Genomic DNA, 25,996 nt, shown 5'->3' on the forward strand with positions numbered 1-25,996 from the left:
AGTTTTCCGTCAAGGTAGTGAGCTGAATCACCTTACCATGGGATCAAGGCGAGTGTCAGACCCAGGGCAAGGAGGAAAGGGAGCACAGGTGCCCTTTGGACAGTAACAGTTATAGGTCAGCTCAGCCGTGTGCAACTTCACCCTGCCTATAGGAAACAAATGGAGGACCAGGCAGAATCCCAACCTTTGCAGGATATACCATGCTAATGCCACACCCAGCACAGGCTGCAAACAGGGAACTGCAAAAATCTGAGCAATCTCCATCTGATCTTGGTGCCTGCGGGCTTAGGAGTGCCTGTGTCTTCTCTCAAACCGGCCTTTTATCCCTTACTAAAGATCACTGTCCTGATGGTCACTCCTGCTTGAGAGAGTACAAGCTGACTTTTGCCGCTGCGTTTCTCAAACCCACCCCGAGGTACAGTGCCAAGGGACTCATTCCCACCCTATTTTAACCCACTCTTTGCTTTTAATCTCTTCTCCAGAGCCGTCAGCACAACAGTGGCTCACTGCCAGGAAAGGAAAAGCTGTCACTCCTGAATGGTGGGGACCAAGCCAGTGCAATTACCAAAGCGGTACTACTTCCACATGCCTTTTTCTTCCGTGTGATTAAATTTTGGGAAAGACTTTCAGCTGGTGTAAATTGGTGCTGCTCAATGCAGCCTGCAGAGCCAGGTTTACATTGGCTGAGGTTCCAGCCTTTCTTTGTATTCATACAACAGAGTCAACAAAACCAGAAAATACCCTTCACAAACAACTCTTGGGAGTACAAAAGCACTCAAGACTATACCAAAGAGTTTAGGAAACTGAACTAGTAAGTCTCTGACACATTATTGTGAAGGTGTAAAGAAATATTTTTCTTTTAAATGATGCTAAATGCCAAAGTATGATACAGACTTTCCTCTGCTTAGGACTGGGAGATCTAATACACCTCAAAAATGAAAACCAAGACCTTTTGCTCTGCACAACAAAATCCAAAGTACTTGAGTCACTCAGTCACTCTGAGCACATCAGGGAAATTTTCTTTTGTGAAGGAAGATTGAGGACAACTGCCACAAGCATAGGAGTTCAGGGATGATGCGAACTGAGCAAGAAACTCCCCCCACTGCTTTGTCCATTGGCTGGTCTATGGCTCTGCAATACCCAGTAGCCCAACACGTGTGTAGGAAGGAGTCTTTTACACCAAAATTTCCCAGCCTTGATTTTCCCAAGGGGCAACTGAATGGTCAGTGTTGGCACAGCAATTCCAGATACACAAGTAAGCGCTGCTGACTGCTGAGAGAACAGGCAGCACCTGGCAGCTCAGGCAACTCTCACTCCTTCCTGGAGCATCCACGAGTGACGTATGTGAAAATGCCTGGAGCTCTCAAAGTCAATGGTCTTACATGGAGCAGGGAAGCTTTATAATCACCTGATTTAGAAAGAAAAGTCACACGACGTAAACAAGATTTCTGCTTCAACATCTAAAAATGTATGTTTTAATATTTTCCTCTGACAATGCATTTTTACAAATTAGCTAGTATCCATTCAGTAGACCAGGAGGCTTGCACCAAAACGACTGCAGGAAGCGGGTGCCGTATGGAAAGAGGCAAGCATCTTTATCTTGGTATCAAGTGAAAGATGATTGATCTGCAGGTTCCACAAATAGTTACAATGCCGGGAACGGAAGAACAGGCAAGAACCAAATGTGAGTGGGAAGGGAAATTCAGATTAGATTCTGGAAGACAATAAGGAGTCTGAACCAAGAACAAACTTCTTGTGGGGAGGTGGCAGTTAAAACACATTTGTCTCCTGGATAGTATGACATTCTTCACTGCCATGCCAAAGCTGCAGGAAGGAAAAAAAACATCCCCTGATTTCTACTCCACTCTACAGCCTGGGAAGGGGTTTGGACACGGCATGGGCTAGACAGCAGAGCAGACAAAAATCAACCATTTTACCCAGGGCTTCAATTCCTGAGGTGCAGAATGGGATAGCTCTTCTGTCCTTTTACATGGAGAAAGCAATAATGAAAACAACTGAGGTGGACCTGGACCAAGGGATCTTAGTCAAGCACTTGCCGCCTGCCAGCGAATCACTGACAGATTGAAGTGCAGCCACTTAGGATCCTCCTTCCTTTTGCCACACTGAAAGTCAGCTGCACGTTTTAAGACACAGAAAACTGTTAGTCAACAACTGGGTTGGAAAGAGGGTTCCCTGAGAGGCAGCTCTGTATCTCGCGAAAAAATCCTCTGCAACCAACCACATGGATTTATCTGCGCTTTCTGAAGCCATCTGAGCTCAGACAATAATTTATATGACCCAAATCTCAGGCATTAGACTTGTTTAATGAAAAAATGTAACAACAAAATGAAATGTTTTATTTTGCTTTTAGTTATGTAAGCCCGCCCGATGAAGAGTGCAGTGTTTCCCACAAGGTGGTAAGCTGTTCTGAGCAGACAACTTGAGAAAAATCAGAACTGTCAGATCAAACGGGATCAAAACCAGGTAACAACTGTGATGACACAGACTAGTAGAGTTAAAGGGAACAACTTCAACTTGCAAAAAAAGTTACCATGTCAGCAGCTGCCACTCAAGGACCATTTATAGCAGAATCAGTTTTTATTCTTGCTTCTTTTAGAGCAATACATCGCCAACAAAGGAATGTCTGGTCAGGGAGCACTTGCCCATGCGCAGAACCTAGTTCTCCCTCTCAGATATCTCCCCTCCTGATCCTAAAACACATGTTGAATGGATGTAACTATAGAATACACTATTCAAAAAATGATATTAAGGAGCGAGAATTGCCACTTCCTTGACTAATTTCTGTAAACAATTTATTTTGAAGTCTTCCATATTTTAAGTAGGGACAAACCAGAATACATTAAACAAAATAATTGGAAGTACAGGGTAAGCAAGCTTATTCTGCTCTCGCAAAGATTTGCTATGTCCCCACTAGCTAATTGCCTAGAAGTTAAAGTTCTGCCTCCCTCACTTTCCAAACTACAGAACCATTTAATCTCCCACCCCAAAATGCAAAGCAGAATGGGAAATGTAAGCCATGTATCACACTGTGTGTATTATTTTAAGTATCTGTTAAATGCATGTAGGTCGTGGGTAGTTAGAACTGTGAAAGCAAAAATTTAGTCTTTTGAAAAACAATAATGCAGGGTGTCGATGTTGCTGCAATTAATTGTGACTCTTAACATACTAACCAATGTCATTTGACACCTGCAACATTTAGAATAGTGAGGATCCATATCTAAGGAGCTCAAATGTAAATTAGAAATGCAAATTAGGATGGACCAGAAACCAAAGCAAGCCATGGAGATTTGCATGACAAGCAGGTAATATTATTTGTTCAATGTTTATAACATAATTATATTTTCTAGACTTTACTTTTTTGAGGGGGGTGGGAAGTAAGTTAGGAAAAAAAAAGAGAAGCAATTTGTAGCGAAAAGAAAAAAGTAATTATAAGAACTGATTTGAAGGAGAAGAAAAATGTTTAGCCCTAAGAGAGGATCCTGATATTTCAATCAAGCAGCTAAATATAAAATAGCAGTAAGAAAAATGAACAAGGCAAACCAGAAAGATCACCAAGGCTGGAAAAGTAAATACACTGAATTTCTATATTTAGGGAGCTGACATTTTTGCTCCTGAACAGATGACAAAAGCTGTTGCTAGTTAAAAGATGTTGCTGATCACAGTATGCATAGCAGTACTACCTGTGACCTCAGGTCACAGGCCTGTGCATCCCACGGTAGCTTCAGAAGACAAACAGATGGCATTAAAAGCAAAAACTCAGATCACTGCCCTTTCCAAGTAAGTTTTGCCATTGACTTCCAGATCAGACCGAGCAGGTGAGAGGGGAGCTGAAACTCAAACACTGGCCTACAGGTAAGAATCACTGCATGCACTTGCTCCCCCTGCCTCCCAGCTTGCAGCGACAGGGTGCTGACCCTGCACCCTCATTCACTGTTCTTTGATAACTGCTGTTACATTCCCCCCTAAACACGCACATCTGTTCGCCCTCTCACTGCAAATACTGCGGGTCTCACACTGTTACTCTTGCAGCTCTCTGGCCTTCCCCACACCAGACATTCCCACCTTCTCCACTGGATTCCACACGCCCCACACAACCATTTCAGATCATTATGTCTTTCAAAGATAGTAAAACTTTCCAAACAGAACAAGCACTCCAGTGCATTCCCAGGGCACGTGAAGGGCACTTCCACACCCACACGTTCTCTCGGAGAGTATCAAGCACCACCCTAGACAGCGTCACTGCTTATCACACTCACATGTATCACATCTAAAACCTTTTCTCCATATCCACTGCTGTATAGAGGTTTGCTGGCTCCTACAGTCCTCCACGCCAATAGAAATCCAAGCACAAGCCTCTCGAGCACTACCATCTCCACCTTCAAATGCGCTGCCACAGGGAGGAACTAGGCAGGTCCTCCAGAAGCTCTGCGGTTCCCTTCATCACTAAGACCCTTTCTCAGACAGTGGTCAACACTAGACTATTCGGGAAAGCATGAAAGGATTGTGCAGGTATGGGATACTCCAGTCCCATGCACTCTTCTTCAACAGTCAGAATGCCTAAATCTACAGACATGACGTTTTCAATCCTTCTCTTTCTAAATTTGGTAGGTTTACCAATTAAAGCCTTGAACATTCTTATCCAGACAAAAGCCCACACACACTCTTTTTTATAATGTTCCCTCATTCTTGACCTCAACATCTTCCAATGTCAGTGAACTCTGTGGCCCAATTATGCGTTGTATGAAAATAATCTTTGCATCTCTTTGGCAACTTTTAACTTAACTGAACGTCCCTCTTCCTATGTTACAACACAGAAAAAGGGAGCTCACGATCTGCCTTCTCCGTGGCACTACTGTATACTTTTTTTTTCTCCTCAATTATTCATCTCTTTTTCCAGGTAACAATCCTAGTCTTCTCAATCTTTTGCCACATACTCATTTTTCTAAGCTCCCAGTTGTTGTCCTGCAATGCGGTACGCAGACCCAGGCTTTGTGGTTGCCGCTAAAACACGGACAAAGTTTTGCTAAAGTAAATACACCCTGGAGGAACTGAGTGGCAATGAGTCCTTAAGCAGGTATTTCCTGCCATTCCCTAGGGTCGCAGTCACAGAGAAAGCAGCCCATGTCCCTGGGAAGGACACAAGCAGAGCCCAGCACCAGTACGGCACATTCACACCCTCATGCCCCTTCCACCCAAGCAAAAGCTCCACCCTTTCTTTTCCCCTAACACAGTCCACGGCTTTCCCCCTCTCTTCCCACTTTCTCAACTCCCACCTTGGCTTCCTCCTCAAAACATGTATCTCCTGGATTTTTTTATCCTATTTCAACCCCTTTCACATAACTTTCCAATGAAGGGGTCTTTCGCAAAGCAGGCTGAAGCATTTCACTTTCCTGCTGAAACCTTGAAAATGTATCTCCCCCTTCTTCTCACACTAGATACACATCTGAAAGCTGCAAAACCACCAAAACAGTTGAATAAATCTTACCGCGCCTCTGAACTTCATTTCTGCCTCCTGCCAGCTCCCGCAGCACTTGCAGAGACTTAGTTTAAGCTGCTGCAAAAAGCAGGAATCCGAGGACAAGTTCTCTCTTCTGTCAGTTGCCTTTTTTTTTTTTCATGACATTTTCGATGCAGTCAGAACTCCCTCCCTCCCACCAGCTCCTACTGGAGCATACTGGAGAGGGCGTTTTCCAAGGAGAGGGAGAAGAACTCTCCTCCCCTCCCAAAGAGGAGAGACCGAAGTGCACAGATCGTGAGAGGCAGTCCAAGAGAAGTCAGCTGTCCTCTGCCTGCAGCCTGCCTGCGGAGTCCCCGCTGACAATGACAGGGAAAAATGGAAAGAAAAGTAATCACAGGCACTGGAAAACCTGGTGCAGAGCCCAACACGCCAAACCACAGCAAACAGGACAGGAAGTGACATGCTCCATTACGGCAAGTTTTTGCACTGAAACAGCAGCAGCAGCATCAAGAGGGCTCCCCGAACCCGCTCCCAGCTCACCCCAACCACAGCAAAATCTCCTGGGCTTACAATTACACTTGCAGTCACTCTCAGCAAATCGAAGGACCACAAAGAGTCCAGGGGTAAGGCAGTTTGCCTTGTCTGCCCTTGCAAGGACTTAGCATATTGGCTAACACCCACTCTACATGGAGGTCTCCGAGGTCCTCATCACAAAATAACCTGCACTACCAAGTAAGACCCTTCCTAGCAGGACACAGTGAAGCCACTGTTGGCCTTAGCCTCCAGCCCTTGCAAACAGAAGTAGCACATTTAGCTGTCTCTGAGGCCATCAGGGTTTGGTCTCACACAGAAAAGTTCATGGCCATAGCTACACCAAGAGTGTGAAAAACCACCACCACCCAGAGATAAGGGCATTCTGACAAAAATCAAAAAGTATATGCAGCTTTTGCTAGCATTTGGTAGAAAGCGAAAGGACGAGAGGCAACGGATGCAAGCTGGAAGAAGGGAAATTCCAATGAGATATTGGGAAATTTTTTTCACAGCGAGTGCTGTCAAATATTAGAACAGGGGTCCCAAGAAGTTGTAAAACTCCATCCTTGGAGATATTTAAGACTCAACCAGACAACGCCTGAGCAACCTGATTTAAGTTGGCCTTGCTTGGAAGTGGGGTTGGACCAGAGATCTCCACAGGTCCCTTCCAACCTAAAATTATTCCATGATTCTATTAATTATTTTGCTCTTCGATGGTCTAAGCTATATGTCCATCCTGAAATGAATTACAGGTATAGCAAATAAAGCTATAGATCTGTTACAGATAGCACGTTGCCCTGGCACAGAGCCCTGCCAAAGTATACCACCCTTCAGGTATTGCAGGTCACAAGTAGTTCACATTATGAGCATACAAAGCTGCTGTCTGGCAGCTGCACAGGAGGCCAGGCAGACCCCTGCAGGAGATGAGCTCTGCCCTGAGCCAGAGGACCTTCCATTTCCAAGCATCAGTGACTAAAAAATTAGTCAGCCATTTGATCTGCCTCGTAGCAGCTAACGAAGATGATGGGTTTCTGTCTGCAAGTTTCCCAGCACAGATAATCACAATCAAGTATGCACAAAGCATACTGCCACCCATTTCTCCTTTATACCACCCTCCTAACGGACCCCTCTCCAAGTGATCTGTAATATGGGACTCCACAATTAGCCAAGAGCGTGGCAAACGGCTACAAACTAGATGCAGGTTTATCCACAGCGTGCAAGACCCTGCCCACACACACAAGGCAAAACACCTACCTTGCACCTGCAATTAGAAGGTCTCAAACTTAGTCTAATGCTACAAACTCATCAGCTGAATTGTCAGAGGTCATTTGCTCTAAATGCAGGCGGCCACATCTGCACCGAGCAAACATCAGCCTGATCCAAACAACAACTGCTTTTCCACAAGAACCTTATCAAAACTGATAGGAAGATAATCTTTCCTGCTGTGCATCATCTTCTGAAAAGAGACTACTGCAGACCCTCTCTTGCATCTGTTCAAATACTTCTGAAATTTAGGTACCACACTGAAGTCACTATCACACTGAGTGTCAGCTATCATCACCAGTTCACTACTGCTGCAGTGCTACTGAGTAAGCCCTACTTGACATATCTGCCCAGAACCAACATTTACAAGCATCTCAGTTGCTGGAATCCATTTAAAGCAGTCCCTCGTGGCAGTCATCACCCAAGTTTTGCAGTACCAAAAGGCAGATTCTCTAACCATTGAACATGCAGAGCCATGAAATCATTCCCAAGCTCAACTGCTGGTATTTCATGACTGGCACTATCTGGAGTGAGCTCTGCTTAAAGAGGGGTGTTGTTTTTTGGGGTTTTTTTTCTTATCAAAATGCATACTTTTCAAATTCTATTACAGAAAGGGTAAAGTCAAGCTTTAAAGTAAAAAGATTTACATCAAAAAGCTACTTGTTTTACTTTAAAGCTTTTTAAAGTAAAACAAGACTGTGCATGGCCACTACTCGGATAGGAGGCTATTTAAAACCCAAGAAATGTAGCAGATGTCGTCAGTGGTTCAGTGCAGCACTCCTCTCTAATTAGCTCTGACCCAAGGCATTGATCCCAGAGATCCCGCGCCGTGGTAGATGTCATTCGTTACAGGAAGAAGGTGCCAGCGGTTACAAGGATTTGTGATGAAGCTTGGATAACGCTTCTGAAGAGCTGTGGTGCCACCAGCCCTTCTGCCCTCATTAGATTCCATTTTGAAAAATTATTCGTAGTACCTCTCAATTCTTGCACAACTATTTGGCATGATTTTTATTCACTTCTTATCGTAAACCAACTGAGGTGTTAGGTGAATTATTAACGGAGGCAGCCTCAGGACACATTTCAGAGGTGGGTTTCGCATCAGTCTCTTTCAGAGCATTGAAATAAATAGACAATACCCCAAAGCCCTGCTCAGTGCAGGAGCACAGGTAAGATCAAAGGTAATCTAAGCTACGTTTCCCAAACTGAGCCACATTAGCCATTACTGAATCACAACAGCAAGCTCTGAGCCAGGAGTTTTCCAAGTATAATTAGAGCTGTGGCCTGGCGGCTCTAATTCTTCAGGAGGAAAATGTCAGTTCTCCATCGTAATTTCTCAAATCAGCCTAGTTGTAGCCAAACAACAGAGTCAATAAAACTCATGTTCCAATTTTAAGTTACATATTAGCACAGAGTTATCTTCACATTAACAACTTCACCTTTCCCCTAGTTTACACCTCCTAACACTTCTCAGAACACATCTCGTCACTGAAAATGCCACATAAAAGGAGAATATACAAGAGCCCAATATTCAGAAGTACGTTTGCTTGGCTTTTTTATGCAGGAGAACCCTTTTATTTATTTACTTACTGGGAAGACCTTTACTCAAAACTTTTTTTTCCTGTAGTCAAACTACTGCCCAGCTCTTGTTGGTGAGGAAAACACTCCTGCATGTGGGTTAGCCTAAATTGGGAGGGGAAAAAAAAAAATAATTGGAAAGCAGAGATAACCAACATAATTTTGATTTAAAAGATCTTGATCCCGGACTATTAAGGTGATAAAACCAGGCTCTTCCTTTCCAGCAATAGAGCCCAGCCCTTGTCCGTGATTTCTGCTGAGGACGGCTGGCTAGCTCTGTATCACTACTACAGGCAACTACAGGCAGAGGTATGAATCAAGTTTTCCAGGCCTCACCAGTTAGAAGTGACTCATATAAACCCTGGATTAGAGCACTGGGATTGCTCTGCTCATTGCTGATAAGCAGCTGATTCCCTGCATACAATTTCACATTCAAAGCAAGGGGACTGGAAACCTTTCCTGTCGACCCTGCTCCGACAGGCTCACAGAGCAGTGCGTGACTTGCTAAGCTACACCCGCAAGCAGTGGCTCTCCTGAAAAAAAGAGTGTGGCCCCATGAAACTGGCATCAGCAAACCAGTCTTCCCCTCTGCTGTGCAGATTCCACTGCACAATATAAAACTGGAGGTAAGAGATGCTGGCTTGGGTTTATGCTATTCAAAAATCAATGTGGATCACATCTACATTATTCCAAAAGCAAAAGATGTCAAGTTCATCTATCAATGCATATCTTTTTTCTGGATTTTTATAATATTCGTTATTTCTGCCTTGCAAAAGAACTACAGAATAACACACATTCCATAATTAGAAAGCACTTGGCAAAGATACCATGGGAAACAAACCACCCTAAACAGGCCAGGAATTTGAGAGCCCTTCCTCTTGCAGGTCAGAGGAACGTCTTAAACAAAAAATAGAAATTTCTTTAACCTATCACATGTGTCCTGCTGTCCAGACTATACCGATCTAAAACTGATTAAAATGCCTCACATTCCTAAGACACCCTATAGCAGAAACTGGAGGTTCTGAAGGACATTTGGCCCATTGCTTAGGAAAAAAGCCCTGTTCCAGCAGAGGATGAACATTTGACTGCACGGTAACTGGATAAATCAATGCCCTGCCAAAGAACCAACACTAAACATTGCAACAGGCTTGATAACGAGGCAGAACCTCTTCCCCATACCACTAGCTCTGCTAAGAATTGTCTGCTTTCCACCCTCTTTTTGTTTGTATTAATACATCTCCTCCTTCCCCATGCAGAGAGTAGCCAGCTGTCTCCCAAACAAGTAGTTAGGAAGAGAAGCCTGGACATAGGACATTGGTCTCTGGAGACACAACATTCCTGGTCAGTTATGAAACTGCAGACCTATAAAGGTTAAATCAAAAGCCCATTATACTCACTCAAAAGGTGTCTCAAGGTGGTAAAGTTCCTTAATTTTACTGCAAACTTCATGACATCATGAGTTCTCTGAATTCTCCGATTCTGTGTGAATGTGTTTACACGATTATAGACAAAAGCTTAAAAATGTTAGGTGTGGCCAAAAGGGTTCAAAAACCAGAAGACAAAGAATATTTAAATTATTATTTTGGATTCTAGTTTATGTTTTGTAATGCCTAAAACTGTCAATACTGGTTTTGTTTGTTTCAAGAAAGCTTCAACAGTGAGAACACTAAATTTGTTTTCTTCCCAAGCCCAGTCTTTCACAAATAAACAAGAATATTACAAAAAAATTGAATACTACAAAAAATGAAGATGGAGAAGTGCACCTCTCCTTGGACTCCGACACTTTCTCTGTAAGCACTATTCACTATTTTGATACTTCTGATGACAGATGCGTTTGAGAAAGGGCAGATTAAAAAGCACATATGCAGCGCTCGTATTTAGTTATGGCTCCCGCACACACACAATAATTCCGGGTCTATGACGTGAGTGAAAACCGAAACTGGGTTAACCTAACAAATTAAGATAAATTTTCCTTGTTGTTGCTCTCTGCTGAATCAGTGAAACAGAAATGGATGACTGGCTTTGATAGCGACCATCAGAACAAAGTCCCACTTTATAATTACCAGATGCCCTTAATATGATGCCAGTTTGTCTCACGCATGTGGCTACTCTCACTCTGTCCCACTCACACGCTGCCCTGTGTTACGGCTCTGTTGGTTGTTTTACAGGACTGCAGGACAGCCGCCTCTTCAGCTGATTTTACGAACACACTCTACCCGTTCTGAACCCAGCAGTAATTGTTGAACTAACTTTAATAGCAAAGAGTTTAAAAACAACAGTTAATTCAGTTTGATTGCTTTGCCCTTACTTTGATACAATCATTTTAAGCAGCTCCCCTGCAGAGTCTGTGGCAAGAACAAGAAGAGCCGTTTTGACGGAGCTGTTAATACAAACAGCCTGACTCAGTTCAGCTGATGTGCATTCCTCCCAACTGACTTTCTAAACAGTCACTCCCAGTGGCAGGACCTACATCTTCCTTTTAAGGGGAAAAAATGTTTTCACAGGAAAAATTAAGTGTCCAAAGCCTGCGCATATCTCTGTGCCTTCAGTGACCAATCTCTCCTTTAAAAACACGTTCTCGTTGCACGCAAAATAAAAACTTCTCTCTCCTTAATATAAAGTTGTTCCTCTTTTTTAACACAGCTATTAGCTTTCCATCGATACCCTGGCAGTCTGGTGAAACATCCTATCATACTGTTTTTCACACACGCCGACATGAAAAAAAGAATTGGTTTTCCAAAGCATTAGGACGACTAAATCTGAGAGAGAAAAACATGGCTGAGAAAGAACAAGCAGAACTTACAGGCTGTAGACAGCACTTTACAGCTCACATTGGTGGCTGACAGTTCCTATTCCTTCTAATTTCTTTTCCTGCATTTCTGAAAAGAGGCTTAGTGTTAGAAAGGGATTAAGACTGGAAAGGATATCATAACAAAAACTTCTTTTTCTATCGACACTAGATAAGGAAAGAGTGAACACTGGTGCTTTGCCTGCATGTTAGATGAAGGAAACAGGATTTCCCTCTGCTACTCCCTGAGCTAGATCCCAAGGAAATGTTTCTAATAATAGGAAATTACTATATATGGCCAGATCAGCACTAAACTGTTTGCAGTCTGGAAAAGAAGAACATACAAGAGTAGAGGAGGGACACAACTGGCAGAGCAGGGCTCTTCACACACCAGTATTCGCCGGGAAGGCAGCATGCAGTAACCTAAGGTTCCCCTCCGTAGAGATGGACAGTATTTAACCTGTGACTCTTCTCTCCTGAGCAGAGAGAGGCCTCTCCCACAGCCCAAAATAGAAAACTAAATGTACAAATTAGAGCTGCTATGTCCTTTTTCTATCATGCCCTTGCTTTTCTTCATGGGAGGAAAAAGACAGACAGAATAGACTTTAAATCTACAAAATAGTGCCTGCAAAGCAAGGCTGAGCACATCTCGTATGGAAAGGGCAGGAAAAGACACAGCCACGTCCCAAAGCATGACGTGGCCAGTGCTAACACAGAAGGAAGGCTGACAGCTCCCCTACCTGACCTTCCTGGGCAGTAGATCCATGGAGCACAACGGTTTGCTGCGGTGTTTTGTGAACTGGACAGCACGCTCTTACTCATTTTGCTTTAAACCGTAAAGATGTTGGACACCTGTGGAAGGAGCTATTTAACTTAATTTTCAAAGCATTCCCACATAATTGTATGCATTGATGTCTCGCAGGCCAACAGTTTCAGCAGCAGTTGCATATAGCTACAAGCAGCTGTGTATGTCTCAGCAAAACTGTCAGACTGACTTCTGTCTGGAGCTGTAGTTGTAGCTCCAGCACACACTTTTTACTATCACTTCAGCAGACACAAAACCTGCAAGCCCAGTTAAAGACAGATTTTCCTTCTTCTTATACAAATGAAAGGGAGTTTCTACAACAACGCTCACAAAGACCTCGTTTGGATAAAGTGATGTAACTGGAATATTTCCCTGTGATCCCCAGTGAGGGGTATCTTTCCATCTCTGCTTTGTCTTTGGATAAGGCCAGAAGCTCTCAGCTCCCACTGCAGAGAAGCTTGCTGAGCAAACACAGTCTGACACAGTCCCATAGCTGCCACAGAAATTAGTACAATATAAATTCCTAGACAGGTTTATCACCCAGACTTTTTTTCTGACAGCAACAGATGTTTGTGACTGTATGTCACACTGTATGTACAAATAATTTTGTATCTGTAGTCTGCTACATCCTCTCTCTCTCCCATCTACAAATGCAGCCCCTGTAGAGTTGCACAGCTTCTAGAGGAACTTGAGGCCAAATCCCAGCCAAGATTTTCAACACGTTAGCTGGTAAGACCTCCTTGAGCTGAAATGGTCAGTTTGCCACAGCAAAGTTAGGCTGAGCACCTTAAAAAAAAGCAAGCTAGGCTACCCTTATGAAAGACTCATTGATGAGACAGCAAGACAGAGTTTTGACAGCAGAAGCACTCTTCCACATCACAGCATCAGGAGCCTCACAGACCCGATGAGAACATGGCTGAGCTTTACAATGCCCTGTACTGTTCCAGAGGATTGCTCCACTGTAACCAGGCTCTCAGGTACGTTCTTCACCACTTACTCATACCTTGCCCTTGTTCCCATACTACCTGGCCAGAAAAGGCTGTGCACTCAAGGGTGTGTTAAGCTTTCCAGGGCATATCGCAATCCTGTCCCAAGAGGATGTTTCATATTTGACTTATCTTTAGGGACATCTTGGTTTCTGAAGATTTTTAAACTGACCTTTAATTTTTGTCCAGTTAAATACTTCACATTCTTGCCTGCACAGCAAGGGGGAAAACAAATGCAGGCAACAGGCAGGTTTTTTCCAGAACCAGTAAACATAAGTGGTTATGACTTTTAGAGAGAACCAACTACAAGAAAGCATTTCTATTAAATACCTTTATGCCTTTTTTCTCATGTAATAACTGCTCCATAACAATTATAAAGCAATTCTGAAAGATGGCCTGTGCTGGTATTGCTTGTGGTCAGTGGTATCTGGAAGTTAATTAATTTTGGAAAAAACAACGTTTTGGGAACTAGCTCCCTGAACATTTAAGTCAGTATGAAGTCTCAACTTTAAGCCTGGACCCTAACGCTGTTGTCTTCTCTACTTATTTTTCCTGCCAAGTCAAAGGATGCAGTCAATAAGTTGTTTGTCCCGTTTCAAAAAGTCTGCTCCAGGAGAAATAAGATATTTGTCTTGGCTCTAAAAAGTGAGAAGAATCACAGGTATGAGACTAGGAGCCTGGAAGCAGAGATCAACCATCCCTACTAATGTTATATTGACAGGATCCCAAGTTTCCCCCATGCCACCAATGACAACTGTAAAATTCTTCTCTAAACATAGGAATTGTCTGTTTAAAACTGCTGACACCAAAACAGTAAGTTTAAGCTGCTTTATTTTCTTTAGTGGGTTAAATCTGAAACCTAGGGAAGGCTATCTGAATGACATTATTCTTAATTGTGTCAACACATATCATTTCACAGAAATCCAAATAACAGATTTATCTACTATATCAGACTGCTTTATAGGAAACAACTAAACTTGACCGACTTGTCCTATGCTGTCCTTTTTTCTTTTAATTGACAGCTTTCATCAAGGCACTTTTGCATTAAAACAAACCACACCCAAAACCAGACCATTTGGTGCTGTGAAAAATAGTTTAAAAAGGAAATACCTCCCTCCAAAATAGCCAAATGAAATTGCTTCTTTCAGTTAATGTGAAGCCTTTCCTGAATAAAGCCATTGTTGAACTCCTAGTTTGCTGTCAAAACCATTAACTTTTCCGCTATGTGGAGATTGGAGCACAGGTAATATCTAGATTATATTAGTATATTCAGGCTTCCAATGTCAGAAAAATAAAGGCCAAATGGCTAAAACTTTCCTGAAAAGCACAGGAGAGAGGATCGCATATGGAATATATTTCCTGAAATTCTGGGTGTTTTTATAAAATAGCTTGTACATGAGTGATGCCCCAACAACTACTCCTACTCCCCACTCCTGCTAGTGTAATAACAAAATCCCTAGGATGCAAAGTTTATAGTAGCATAAAGATGTATATATCAGCATAATTAGTACCCCAAATTTAGAGAAATGTTGCTATGAGCAACATTTCATAGTGGTACAACGGCATCTGTCACAGGTTTGTTCCATGTAAGGTCTATAGATTCCTTAAGGAAAAAAAACCCAACACGCCAATCTGCAAGTATTCTTGCGACATTTCATTCTGATGCCAGAAGCGGGTGATACCTGGGAGAAAGGAGTTCTTATTTTCCTTCTGGGTGTGACTCTTTTTTAATGCAAACTTAGCAGTGCTGTAAGCAAACTACAAACTACGAAGTGGAGCCAAGCTCTGTGAGCCCAGAAAAAGGGCACATTCAATGCTTTAGACATTCAAACAAGTGGAGTAGTTTTTAATTTGATGATTTATAAGTGTAGAGTTCACAGGCACAATTTGTACTTCCACCACTTTTTTTTCTTCTGTCCCAAACTGACTTTGTTGGCCTAAGGCAGGCAGTTATTTTGGGACAGTGAAAAGTTATAAATAAGTTCTAACAAAACTATTAGGAACACATATGGTGCTGAACTTCTTTCAAACCCTTCTTTGTAAGGGAACAAAGAGCATTTTACATTTATTGTGATGGCATAAGTCCCCTATGAAAAGTTTAAGGAAAGGGTTTCAACAACAGTCTGGAATAAAACTAGATCATGAACCCAAAATAAGAATAGCTAACGATCTGTAGAAATTCCAGATTATACTAAAAGGAATGGCCTAAGCAGTTTCTAAAAGCAGACGAAAGAAAAGTAGACACACAGAGTGCAGACTGGCTATCTGGCAGCGTGTCAGACTTGAGGCCTGGCAACCAACAGGAGCACGTGGGCAGATGATATTGCAGCTGGCTTATGTCTGAACTGCTTCCCTTTACCCTGCCTATTCTGTTGCTTCTGAAAAGGAGGGTAAAAGCCACCAGATGAAGGGTATTGTCTGAGGTAATCTCCTTCTGACCAGTCTGACAATATCCCAAAGATCCCACAGTGAACAAAGTCTTTAATGTTTGTGTGAATTACAAACATTTTTATCCTAAAATAGATATATCCTCAGTAAACAGGGAATGATGAGTTGCCATCACGTTGGCAAAAGTATTCCAGGATTCCTGGAAAATACAGACATCATTTCAGAAGGACATCCCACATCCACCGGTATCAGCTTGCACTCATCAAACGATCCAGAATATCATTTTCCAACATTTTAAAAATTGATACTCCTGTTGAATCAAAACTACATTAAATCAAGATTTTTTTAAAGTAAAAGAAGTAGTAATCACATTGATGTTAAAAAAAGAAAAATCATTGGCTTGCAACTTAGTAAGCACCCTTTGAAGCGTAAGGAATATCTCATCTCCAAGACATGGTTTCGACTCCCTGCTCACTCAGGAGAACTACACTATCCTGCTCGCAGCATTTTCAAGATTTTCTGCATTATCAGGGACATAGATTTAATCAAAAACAAAGACAAAATACACACTAAAGAATAATCAAGGAGCCCATTCCTTTGTGGTTCTCAGGAATGCATGTTCCACATCTGGATAAACATGGGCCTATGCAGTGAATGGAAACATTCATTCCCCAGCTGTGGCTAGGTCCAAATCCTTTCTTTCTGTCTCTGATTTACTTATAGTCCTACATTGGGTGGTTGAAAGACTGCATAAATCCTGCTGAGGCAGACAAAATAGGTAGTCACAGGCAGGCCCAGCAATCCTCCTATTGACCCTTTGTGTCTACCATATAAACAAAAACTTATTCTGGGCTGATATCTCCAACTCAAATGAGAGATCCTGAAGGAATTCCCACAGCTCCTGTTACTTGGGTATAATCAGCTGGTAGCGACAGTTGTGACATTAACAGAAATACCAACTGTCCCACAGCATCCTGTTCTCCATCAGAAGATGAGGACCAGCACCCCTAAGAATAAGAGACAGGAAAGGGAAAGCATCCACTTGTGCCGATGCAGATAACGAGCACATCCTCAAAAAAGTGAAAGGTATCCTCCTGCCTTGAGGCTACCAGCGCGTAGGTGGGAGTCCTTTCTACATAAGGCCACATCCCGCTAGAAGCACACGGATTTGGAGATCTCATGGAAGTTAGGTATCTTTTGATCTTTTGTTCTGATGCTGTCTGAGCAAACCCTACTGCCCATGGCAGCCAGGATGATGACAGGAACTGTCAGAAGTCTCATCCTACTGGGAAGTAAACACTTTCTTTCCTCCGATTCGACAGGCATAGATTCTCCCTGGGGAAGGTGAGAGATCCAGGGCTGTGAGAGAATCTGAGCTCTAACCTGAAAGAAGAGTCCAAGAGCCTCAAGAATAGGTATCTCCCATAGAAAATCAGTACATGTTATGAAAGACTATAATGTAATAAATACATACAAAATGCAGGCAGCAGCTTTGGTTCCTTTGCTTAAATTTTCTGTTCTAACAGCTCTCAGATACTGCCAGGGCAGCATCATTTTCTATTGTAGCAACAACACAAGCCCAGCCTTAGCCTTTCTATGATATTGAGAGGAGATGGTAAAAAGATCAGAGCTGATACAGTGTGCACGGCAAGCCCTAGATTAACCCTGCTTCACTGAGGTCAGTGGGAGCTCTGCCATCAGCTTCAGTTGTGTTGGAGTACACCTGTGGCAAAAAAAAAGGTTAAGCTCTTTTAAATCACCTAAAGAAAAAGAAAAGCATCAAAACTTGAGGGTGTGTTTCAGGAGCTATTGTTTGTATGGCTGAACTAGAAAAACAGAAGGACGCAGGGAAGTTCATCACTGTAAATTATTGATCCACTGCTTTCTAGACATTGAAACTGGTAATTAAACAAATGGTAAAAAGATACTTCATCAATTATAGAGGTGTCACTTTAAATTACACTTGCTTCAGGATTAATAAAACACAGAGGTTAAATGCCATCGGTACTTCTTCATGCCAGCTTCTTGTTCAAAATCCTCACTACAACACTGATTCTAATTCTCTTATATCGCTACTTCAGAGCTGCATGCTCTTTGCACATATTAAGCTAGATAAGGGGAAATGAGAGTTTTTGTTTCACCAATCTTTTTCACACAATGTCCAGAAAGCACAGTCCTGAGGTCAGGAGAGAAGATTTGGAGCTGAGACTAGTGGGATCCCTTTGCTGCTCAACAGGATTAGCCTAAACAACTCAATACGGCCATTTAGTCAAGGCCACAGCCCCTGTGAAAACAGCCCTCCCTCAAAAATCAGAACAAAAAAAAAAGTTTTGTCTACTAACAGTCAGTTGTGAAATCTGTGAATTACTGGGCAGACATTTGATACTGGTAGGTCTTACGGTTTTTAGAAAATATATATATGTACACACCCTCCACAACCTGAAATAACACTGGCAAGCTGCTTCTGGAGCAATATGATGATGACATCAAAGATACCTTTCTAAGCAGAAATCATGTCACAACCATAATGACTACTCAGATTTGATTTATGATAAATTTTTATATCAGGGTGCATGCCTTACTGCATCAAGCTTAAAGTTATCTCAATTTCACATGTTAAATATTGTATGAATGTAAAAATATACTTGCTCGATAACACTCATTTTGAAATAAAAACAACATCCAAAGAAGAGCTTGGCAATCTTGCCATTACTGGCACAGATGCTCTCTAGAACCATTATTACATCTCTCAAATAGATTTCACTCTGGGAAAGCATTTATTGAAGGCTGAGTTCATCAATTGATTGAGATAGGTCAGGGCGTATAAATACTTTAAGTGAAAGACTGCATATGCAGCATAAGCAGACAGCTTAAAAGCGCATGCAAAAAAACCCTAGCAGGTGGACACAGTTGGCATCCTTCACTGAGCAGAAGCAGCGGTGAAGCAATAATGCTAGGAGGCAAGATCAGGAAAACAGAAGTTGCTGGTGGAGCCAGAACTATCCTAGAAGTCAAACAACTTGTGCTTTCCATGGTGACGTGGGGAAGAAGTGAAGGGATAGCCAGGTGGGAGTTCATTTCAGAGAAGAAAGAGAGAGGCCAAGGTGATGAACCGCAGGAATATGCTGTGGAAGCTGGAGATGAATGCCTCATCAGCTGATGGAAATAGTCAAAGTGGGAGATGAAGGCTGGACAGTAGAAGTTTTGTGAAGGAAAGAACACCAGCTCTTGGTAGGGGGACAAAAGAATCAAAAGGCTGAGCTGACTCTCCCTACCGCTCCCCAAATAATGAGGCTGGAGAGCAAGCTCTCCTATGGGCCTAATGCCAATTGCTCTATGAAGTTTTCCTTGCCAGTTCTAAGGAGAGTTGCACAACGTAAGGCTTTATTCACAGGTGCCTGATGGCGTCCTGTGTATACAACAGCTCCTACCAGCAGAACAGTATTTGTGGGAAATGTTACGAAGAGCGTCTAAGAGAGATAAAGCCTTTGAGTTGCAGACGAAGCTGCCGGCCCTCATTTCCAGCTTGTCAGAGCAAGTCCTTCTTGAAGTCAGCAGCCTGGAATGAAGAGAATCTGGCATTTGTGCATGTATGTATCGTTCAGACAGTCAGGGCGGAGCGGCTGACTTTAATCATACTTTCCACAATGGGGGGGGGAGGAGTGGCAAAGTACAGTGAGTGATGGGCGTTATCTGCTACATATTCACAAATTCCTCTTCTTTGACTTTGTATTTCAAGCCTGACCTCCCTTCCTGCTTCCACTAGCCCCTAGAGGAGGAGGGGAAGGGCGAGCACACAGAACTGGAATTTGAGAGTCCTTCACATTCTCAGGATTCCTGGTGTCTGTGATAGGCAGCACAAAGGCAGCACGCACTTGTCTGGTGATCTGACAAATTCCATGTTCTGGAGAATTACTGGAACAGCTGATGGATCACAGGAGTAGCTACATGCAGGTACTTCCCTGCAAAGCTGAACCCCACTATTCCAGACTTCACTAATCCAAGTGCTAACCCATTACTGCCTCTGCTGCTCCAGCTTACCTCCTGGGTGATAACCTTTGTGTTTAGCATATGCATTCTGAAGTTGTTTCTTTAATTGTCTTTTGCCAGAATATCTCTTTCTGGGGGAAGAAAATAAATCAATAGACCATTTAAAACTATGGGCTTGCACTAGCAACTGCCAAGCTTTTTTAGCTTGTTATGAAGCCTCTTTAACAAGAGTGCTAGTATGGTATCAAAAAGGAGTAAAGCTCCAAAACAGTTTAATCCAGCTGCCCACTAGAGTGTTAGCAACAATACCCTAAAGAATTCCAGTTCAAACCACTTTTGGTTGCCTTCTATCCTCACAATGAGGCTACAGTCCACTAAATCACATGGAGCTTCCATTCCATCTAGAAATAGCCTCTTGAAGTTTCTATTGCAGGATGGCGTTCCCAAATTTTGTTGACTTGGGTGCCACTACTGGTGGTGACAGCAATAGCAGCTACAAATTGCAGGAACCCGCATGTATGCCCAGAAAGGGCACATGTCCACATCCAACCTCTCGCACGGAAGGTTTTGGCAGCAAAATGAATTCCTTCTCCCTCACCCTTTCTGCCTGTGTCAATCACAACGTCATGCTCAAATACCACAACACAGTAACCTTGTCCTACTACCCCACACATACACCTTGCTAAAGAGTCCCACAGGGCCCAAAAATCCTTTGAACCTTTAGACCTGTTGAAAAGCAGTGCAAAAGTGGGCATCCCTGCATCCTCAGCTGGGCAGGGTGTCCTCCCTCCAGGCCGCCATTGCACTGGCTCTCCCAACCCCCTTCCACAAACGGCAATGCTCTGGGAAGCAGCAGAGGTATTATCTGCTCCAGAGAGAGCAAAACACACCAGACATCAGTGCCCAGCTGGACCCCTCTAGCTTGGGCTATGTTCCCCGCTTTGAACCCCGGCCACTCTGCGTGCTGCTAAGGCAAGAGGCAGAACAGACACCGGTTTCTCTTGACTCAGTGTCTAAGCGTGTTTACCCTGGCTGTCTGTACCAGCATTTATCAGTGCTGCTCTATTCCTGACCTGATACCATGTTAATGGGCAACAGCAACGCAGGCACTCCATGGGCAGATGGTTACTGTACTGCTTAGGAGCTATAATAAGTATTATAGCTTGGGAATCCCCATTACAAGAAGTGGAATGGAGATAGTGTATCCTATTTGTAAATCTTAATAAAGCCAACATTTAGAAGACAACTAATTACCATTTATGTTCCAAACAGCTGGCCTAGCTCCACATCCACAGGCTGGGAGGTTTTAGTGCCAATCAGCCCACATACCAGGGCACAAAAATCCCCCAGTATGACTGCAGAACCTTCTAGCAAACCCGAACTTCTCACTACCACTGACTTCAAGGATCAAAAAACAGTAGCGTAAGAAGAGAACGACTACACAAGCCATCATTCCCACAGCTTGACATTACAGACACTTCTCCAAGGTGAAAAGAGCACAGAAAGTGTCCTCTGAGGTGCCAGAGTGCAGTCCCAGGCTGCTGTAAGTTGACCTACAGCTGACATTACTGTGTTGCAGTCCATCCCCTGTCCCCAGCTGTGTTTGTCCTGGCCCTCTCCCTCCTCTGTACTGGGACTGATATCTGTTCAGCTCTGTGGCGAGACAGTTCAGGGAACTAAACAAACATAATTTTTTTTTTCCCCCCTCTTTTTTCTTCATCATTGTTCTCCAAACTTTGTTTCAATTGATTCACCAAAGGGTCAAACGGATGCTAGTGCAGGTACAAGGCAGGGAGTGGAGAACTACAGCAAAACCAATTTAAATAAAACTTCATGTCAGTATAAGCTTATCTTAGATACTGGGGAAATACATCCTCCTGGCAGGCAGGTAAAGAAAGGGCATTTCATTGAGAGTGACACGGATGAAGCTCTAAGACTCTCTGGCTGCTTGCTTCGTCCCCTACCCTCTATACACATACGTGCCTCCAAATGTTTAAAACCTTGAGAAGTAATGCATGTGTATTATCACCACTAGCAGCCTCCAGGACAAGGCCAGGAATGACACTAGAGGCTACAGGACCCTCAGCTGTAGTGTTTCACAATCAGGAAATCAACAATATAAATTACCTACCCTGACACATGTGGGTATATATGTCACACCAGATTTGCCAGCAGAAACATGCCTAGCTAATACACTGGTCTGCTATTCAACAAGATTGTGAACAACTGACACTTTTTGGCAGGTGCCTTAGAAATGATGGCTGATGATGCTGGACTCTGCTTGCAAGCACAGAGGAGGGTGGGAGGGGGGAAGCTCACTTCACACACTCATCACTGTGCCAGTTACTGACCCAAATGAACCTTCCCATTCCCTATCAATCCAGCCCACACTAAACACTGATTGATTTTCTAGTCTAATGAGCACCGTGTCACATTTGTGTTGACTAACCATCAGTTCAGATAAGTGGTTTGCAATTAAGACAATTTGGTTTGGGGCCAGTGAAAGTATGGCCTGAAAAGCACTTTCGAGAGTTCAGCACAATGCTAGAGAGATTAACCAGAGAAATTCACTGCTCAAAACAGAAGGCTAGGTACCAAGCTGTCAGCTACTTTTAGTCCTTTATACCAGAATTTACCTTTCCAGCCTATCCAAAATAAAAAGCAAGATTTGTCACAAAAAAACTTTTCCTCAGAAAGTAATAGCTTGCTTGTACAATGCTTGGAAAAGATTTCTTTCTGGACACATGCACTCAACCTGCAGCAATGCTGATTTTCTTCTACCCCCCATTTCCACTCAGGTGGCAATGTGATCCTTTCACAGAGGCTACCTATTTCTGATGGCAGACAATTAGTATTTCAGGCAAAAATGCATTCGATGACAAAGAGCCAACTTAACTGAAGCCTCTAGAAAAAGAGTAAACAGTTACATGAGCGCAGCTTTTGAGTTCCATGGACTTCAGCCTGGACATAGTTCACATTCTCATCCTACACGGAGCCACTTTGAGGAATTTTCCTCCCCTTGCAAGCTGAGCTGAGAAAGTGGTTTGGATAGCAGCAGTTGCCAGGTAAATATATATTCAAGGTTTAAGGTTGGAAGGAGCTCCTCTATGTCCCCACCTAGACATGGAATCATCAGAGCAGAAACAGACACTTGGCAACCGATCAGGTTTCAGTTTAAAGAGAGACGGAGATCAAACACCCCCTTTCACTCTGCAAGTTTTTTGCATACAGAACTTCACATCTCTTGCAACATTTCCTCTTCACATGGTGCCCTCATGGCCAAGCTGCCAGAGCAGCACAGAAGCCCTCGCTACCTGCGCCAGGCTCTCAGCACCAGACACCCTCCACTCCGGTAGCTCTCACCGACACAGTAGGGGAAGGTTTCAAGGTGGTCACTGTCTACACTAATCTCCAGGAAGAGCTGCTCATCTATGACACTTTTTTCTTTATTGTTTTGCTCTCCTTTCCTTTATACTTCTTCCTTGTATCAGGACACAATTATCTCAAATCAGATTAGTTTATACTTAAGACAAATGTCTGAAAGCTTTACCCAAATATATAAACGGCCCGTAACCATCAACCCTTGTATTCTTTAATTATATCAGGCAAAAAGAAAAGATATTGTCCTCATATCATTATGTCATCACATTTTTTTTTTTAAATGTTCTTGGGACTTTAGCACACCTGTTTTAGAAATGCCTCATGAAAGTGCATAAATTATCCCTTCTATTATCCCAAATTGCTCCTAGCTTTCGCCAATCCCTGCATAAGCAGTCATGAGAGCACTGTTTCTGCTGTGAATTGAGGAGACATCTTTTTGGTGACCTTAAAGGATAGCATTTTAAGGTAGTCAACATCTAACTGACAGGCAGAGCTACTGCTCATCTGTACTTCCGTAACAAGCAAGATTTCAAACTATTTAAAGAAATGCTTTCTGCTGGAAATCAAAATTGTAAGTGCTGGACTTAAGCACCAACTGAAATAATAAGAGAGCCAAGATAATAGGCATTTGTCCCTAAGTTATTTCATAAGGCTGAGCTTTAATTTTCTTCAGCTAAATAGTCTGTGGATCCACTACTTCAGGAGGATGCAGAGACAAAAAAGAGAGCAAAATAAGATTGGTCGGATCTATGATACAGGTTTATTTTGGCCTCCCAATGTTTTCTGCCTCCCACGCCTTTTTTATCCCCCTCAAACTTTTCCAGCCTCCCCTTCTTCTTGGCCTCTACTTTCCTTGCTGACCTCCCACACCATTTTGGCCTCCCACTCCTTTTCGGTCTCTGCTTTTCTTATGGGTCTCCCACCCCTTTTCAGCCTCGCCTCCACTTTTCTTTCTGGCCTCCCACATGTTTTTGGCCTCTAGTTTTCTTTCAGGCTCCCACCCCTTCAGCCAGCACATAATATTCAAATCCCTTTAAGGTAAGTTACCTATCCAATCAGCAGTGTTTCACCTTGATACATGCATCCATACTTTGACTTCTCCTTCCACACCCTAGCTGACCAGAAACAAGCTAGCTTCCATCCAGGCATCCTGCAGTCATAACAGCACGATTTTATGCCCAAGGAAACATGCTGGCTCTCTCAGTAACTCCAAATCCTGCTAGGACTCTCATAGCACTGTTCAGTTAATTGTATTAATGGAGGTACAAAGGTAAAACTTGAGAAATTCTGAGATGGTAAAAATTAAGAGTTTCAGACCAATAGTTTCATAAGGTTTAGGGGTGACGCAAATCCCCACCATGCTTGTTTAAACAAATATAGATGTTCTAGCTTTGCTAACGGCTCCATAAGCTGCTGTTCCCAGTTCCTATCCACCAGCTTTCCAGACAGAAGATCAGCAAGATTAAAGTTTAAAATCATTTGCATTCCCAGAGTGCTACGACCAGGCACACAGAAAAACACTTTGTACTTCTCTGCAGAACTTGCTTTTGATCCCCTCCCCCAACTTTAAGAGCAACAAACCCATGCACAAATAAAACGGGGATGTTGGAAGTCACGTATTTTGTATTTGCCCTCATTTTCACATGAGACCTTAAGTTTTCCTTTCTATTTTCAAACAAAATTGTGGCCAAAAAAGCTTGTGACTTCAGGAGAAATCAAAAATATACATTTTGAATACACTATTCAAAATGCAGTGTTTGGTTTACTTGAGAAATGCGATAGGTACTTTTTTTTGTTTGTTGCTTTTGGAAAGGTGCAACAGATATAAAAGCAATTCTTCATTATACATTACTATGCTTTTCAGTAATCATATTGCTCTGAATCTTCTCTTCCAAGTTGGAATATTTTTGAATTACGTGGTACTTAGTAGCTCTGAAGGAAAACTAAAGAGAACCGACCAGAAAATTTAGAAATGCATAAATTCAAAAGAAAGACCTGAAATATCTTCAAAAGTTACATTTTAACAGTCCAAACACTATTCCCACACTGTCCCTTCACACGTGAGTCAGGCACGCTTAGCTGCCCCCACTTCATTCCTGCATGAACAAACCGATGGAGAAACCCTATTACATTGCATTGTGTGCACTCGGCATTGTTTGTTCAGTACAGCAAAAAGCAATCCGGTATATAAACCCTGGTTGTTATTATAATCTTAATAGATGTAATGGGTGGGTAGGAAAGCTACCTGCAACATCCGTGAGAAAATAATGTACTAACACAAAACCGCATGTAAACAGGCAAGAAAAGGCAGAAAACTGCTCACAACTGAACTTCAGTGCTCACATAAAATAAGGCAAAAGAAACATCTGTTTTGCTGTCTAAGTTCCAATTCTGTCAGAGAGAATTCCTGGCTTCCTGGTGCAAAGGTGTGGCTTTCCCTCCCAAGATGCAGAAGAGGCAATTCTGAACAGACTCCAAAAATCCTAAGAGATAAGACAACCTGTTATTTAAAACAAGATGCGTGGACAGAGAACAAGGCTTTCTGGTCTCTAATTTGGAAGGTTCAATAAAACTCTAGGAAAAAAAAACAACAATAATTTTGTGCAATAATCTTCCCTCTTCTCAAAACTGCACCATTGGACACATCAGCCTTTGCTGCAGATCAAAACCTGAACTGGAGAAATACTACTTATAATGCAACATTGTGTAGTGTTGCAAATACGTATCAGTTTTTGTTTTTTAAAAATGTTGATTATAGTGTGCTGCCTTGTTATGTGTAGAACTGCATATTTTAGTTATTGAAGTTAGCA

The 25,996-nt window shown here is 42.7% G+C and overlaps 1 protein-coding gene across 9 annotated transcripts in view; it reads right to left on the reverse strand.

The window, feature by feature from the left end:
* MYO1C (myosin IC) overlaps positions 1-25,996 on the reverse strand; it is a 59,535-nt gene that overhangs the window by 26,186 nt on the left and 7,353 nt on the right. For 2 of the 9 annotated variants that reach the window (XM_076354271.1, XM_076354268.1), the window contains exon 1: positions 5,507-5,818. The exons of the other annotated variants lie outside the window; for them this stretch is intronic. In XM_076354271.1, the coding sequence (XP_076210386.1) occupies positions 5,507-5,524 (18 nt within the window). In that variant the 5' untranslated portion in view covers positions 5,525-5,818. Of the gene's footprint in view, positions 1-5,506; positions 5,819-25,996 lie in introns of those variants that run through there. 9 annotated transcript variants of the gene reach the window in all.

The sequence above is a fragment of the Aptenodytes patagonicus genome, chromosome 17 (assembly GCF_965638725.1).
Source record: "Aptenodytes patagonicus chromosome 17, bAptPat1.pri.cur, whole genome shotgun sequence".
Taxonomy (NCBI): Eukaryota; Metazoa; Chordata; class Aves; order Sphenisciformes; family Spheniscidae; genus Aptenodytes; species Aptenodytes patagonicus.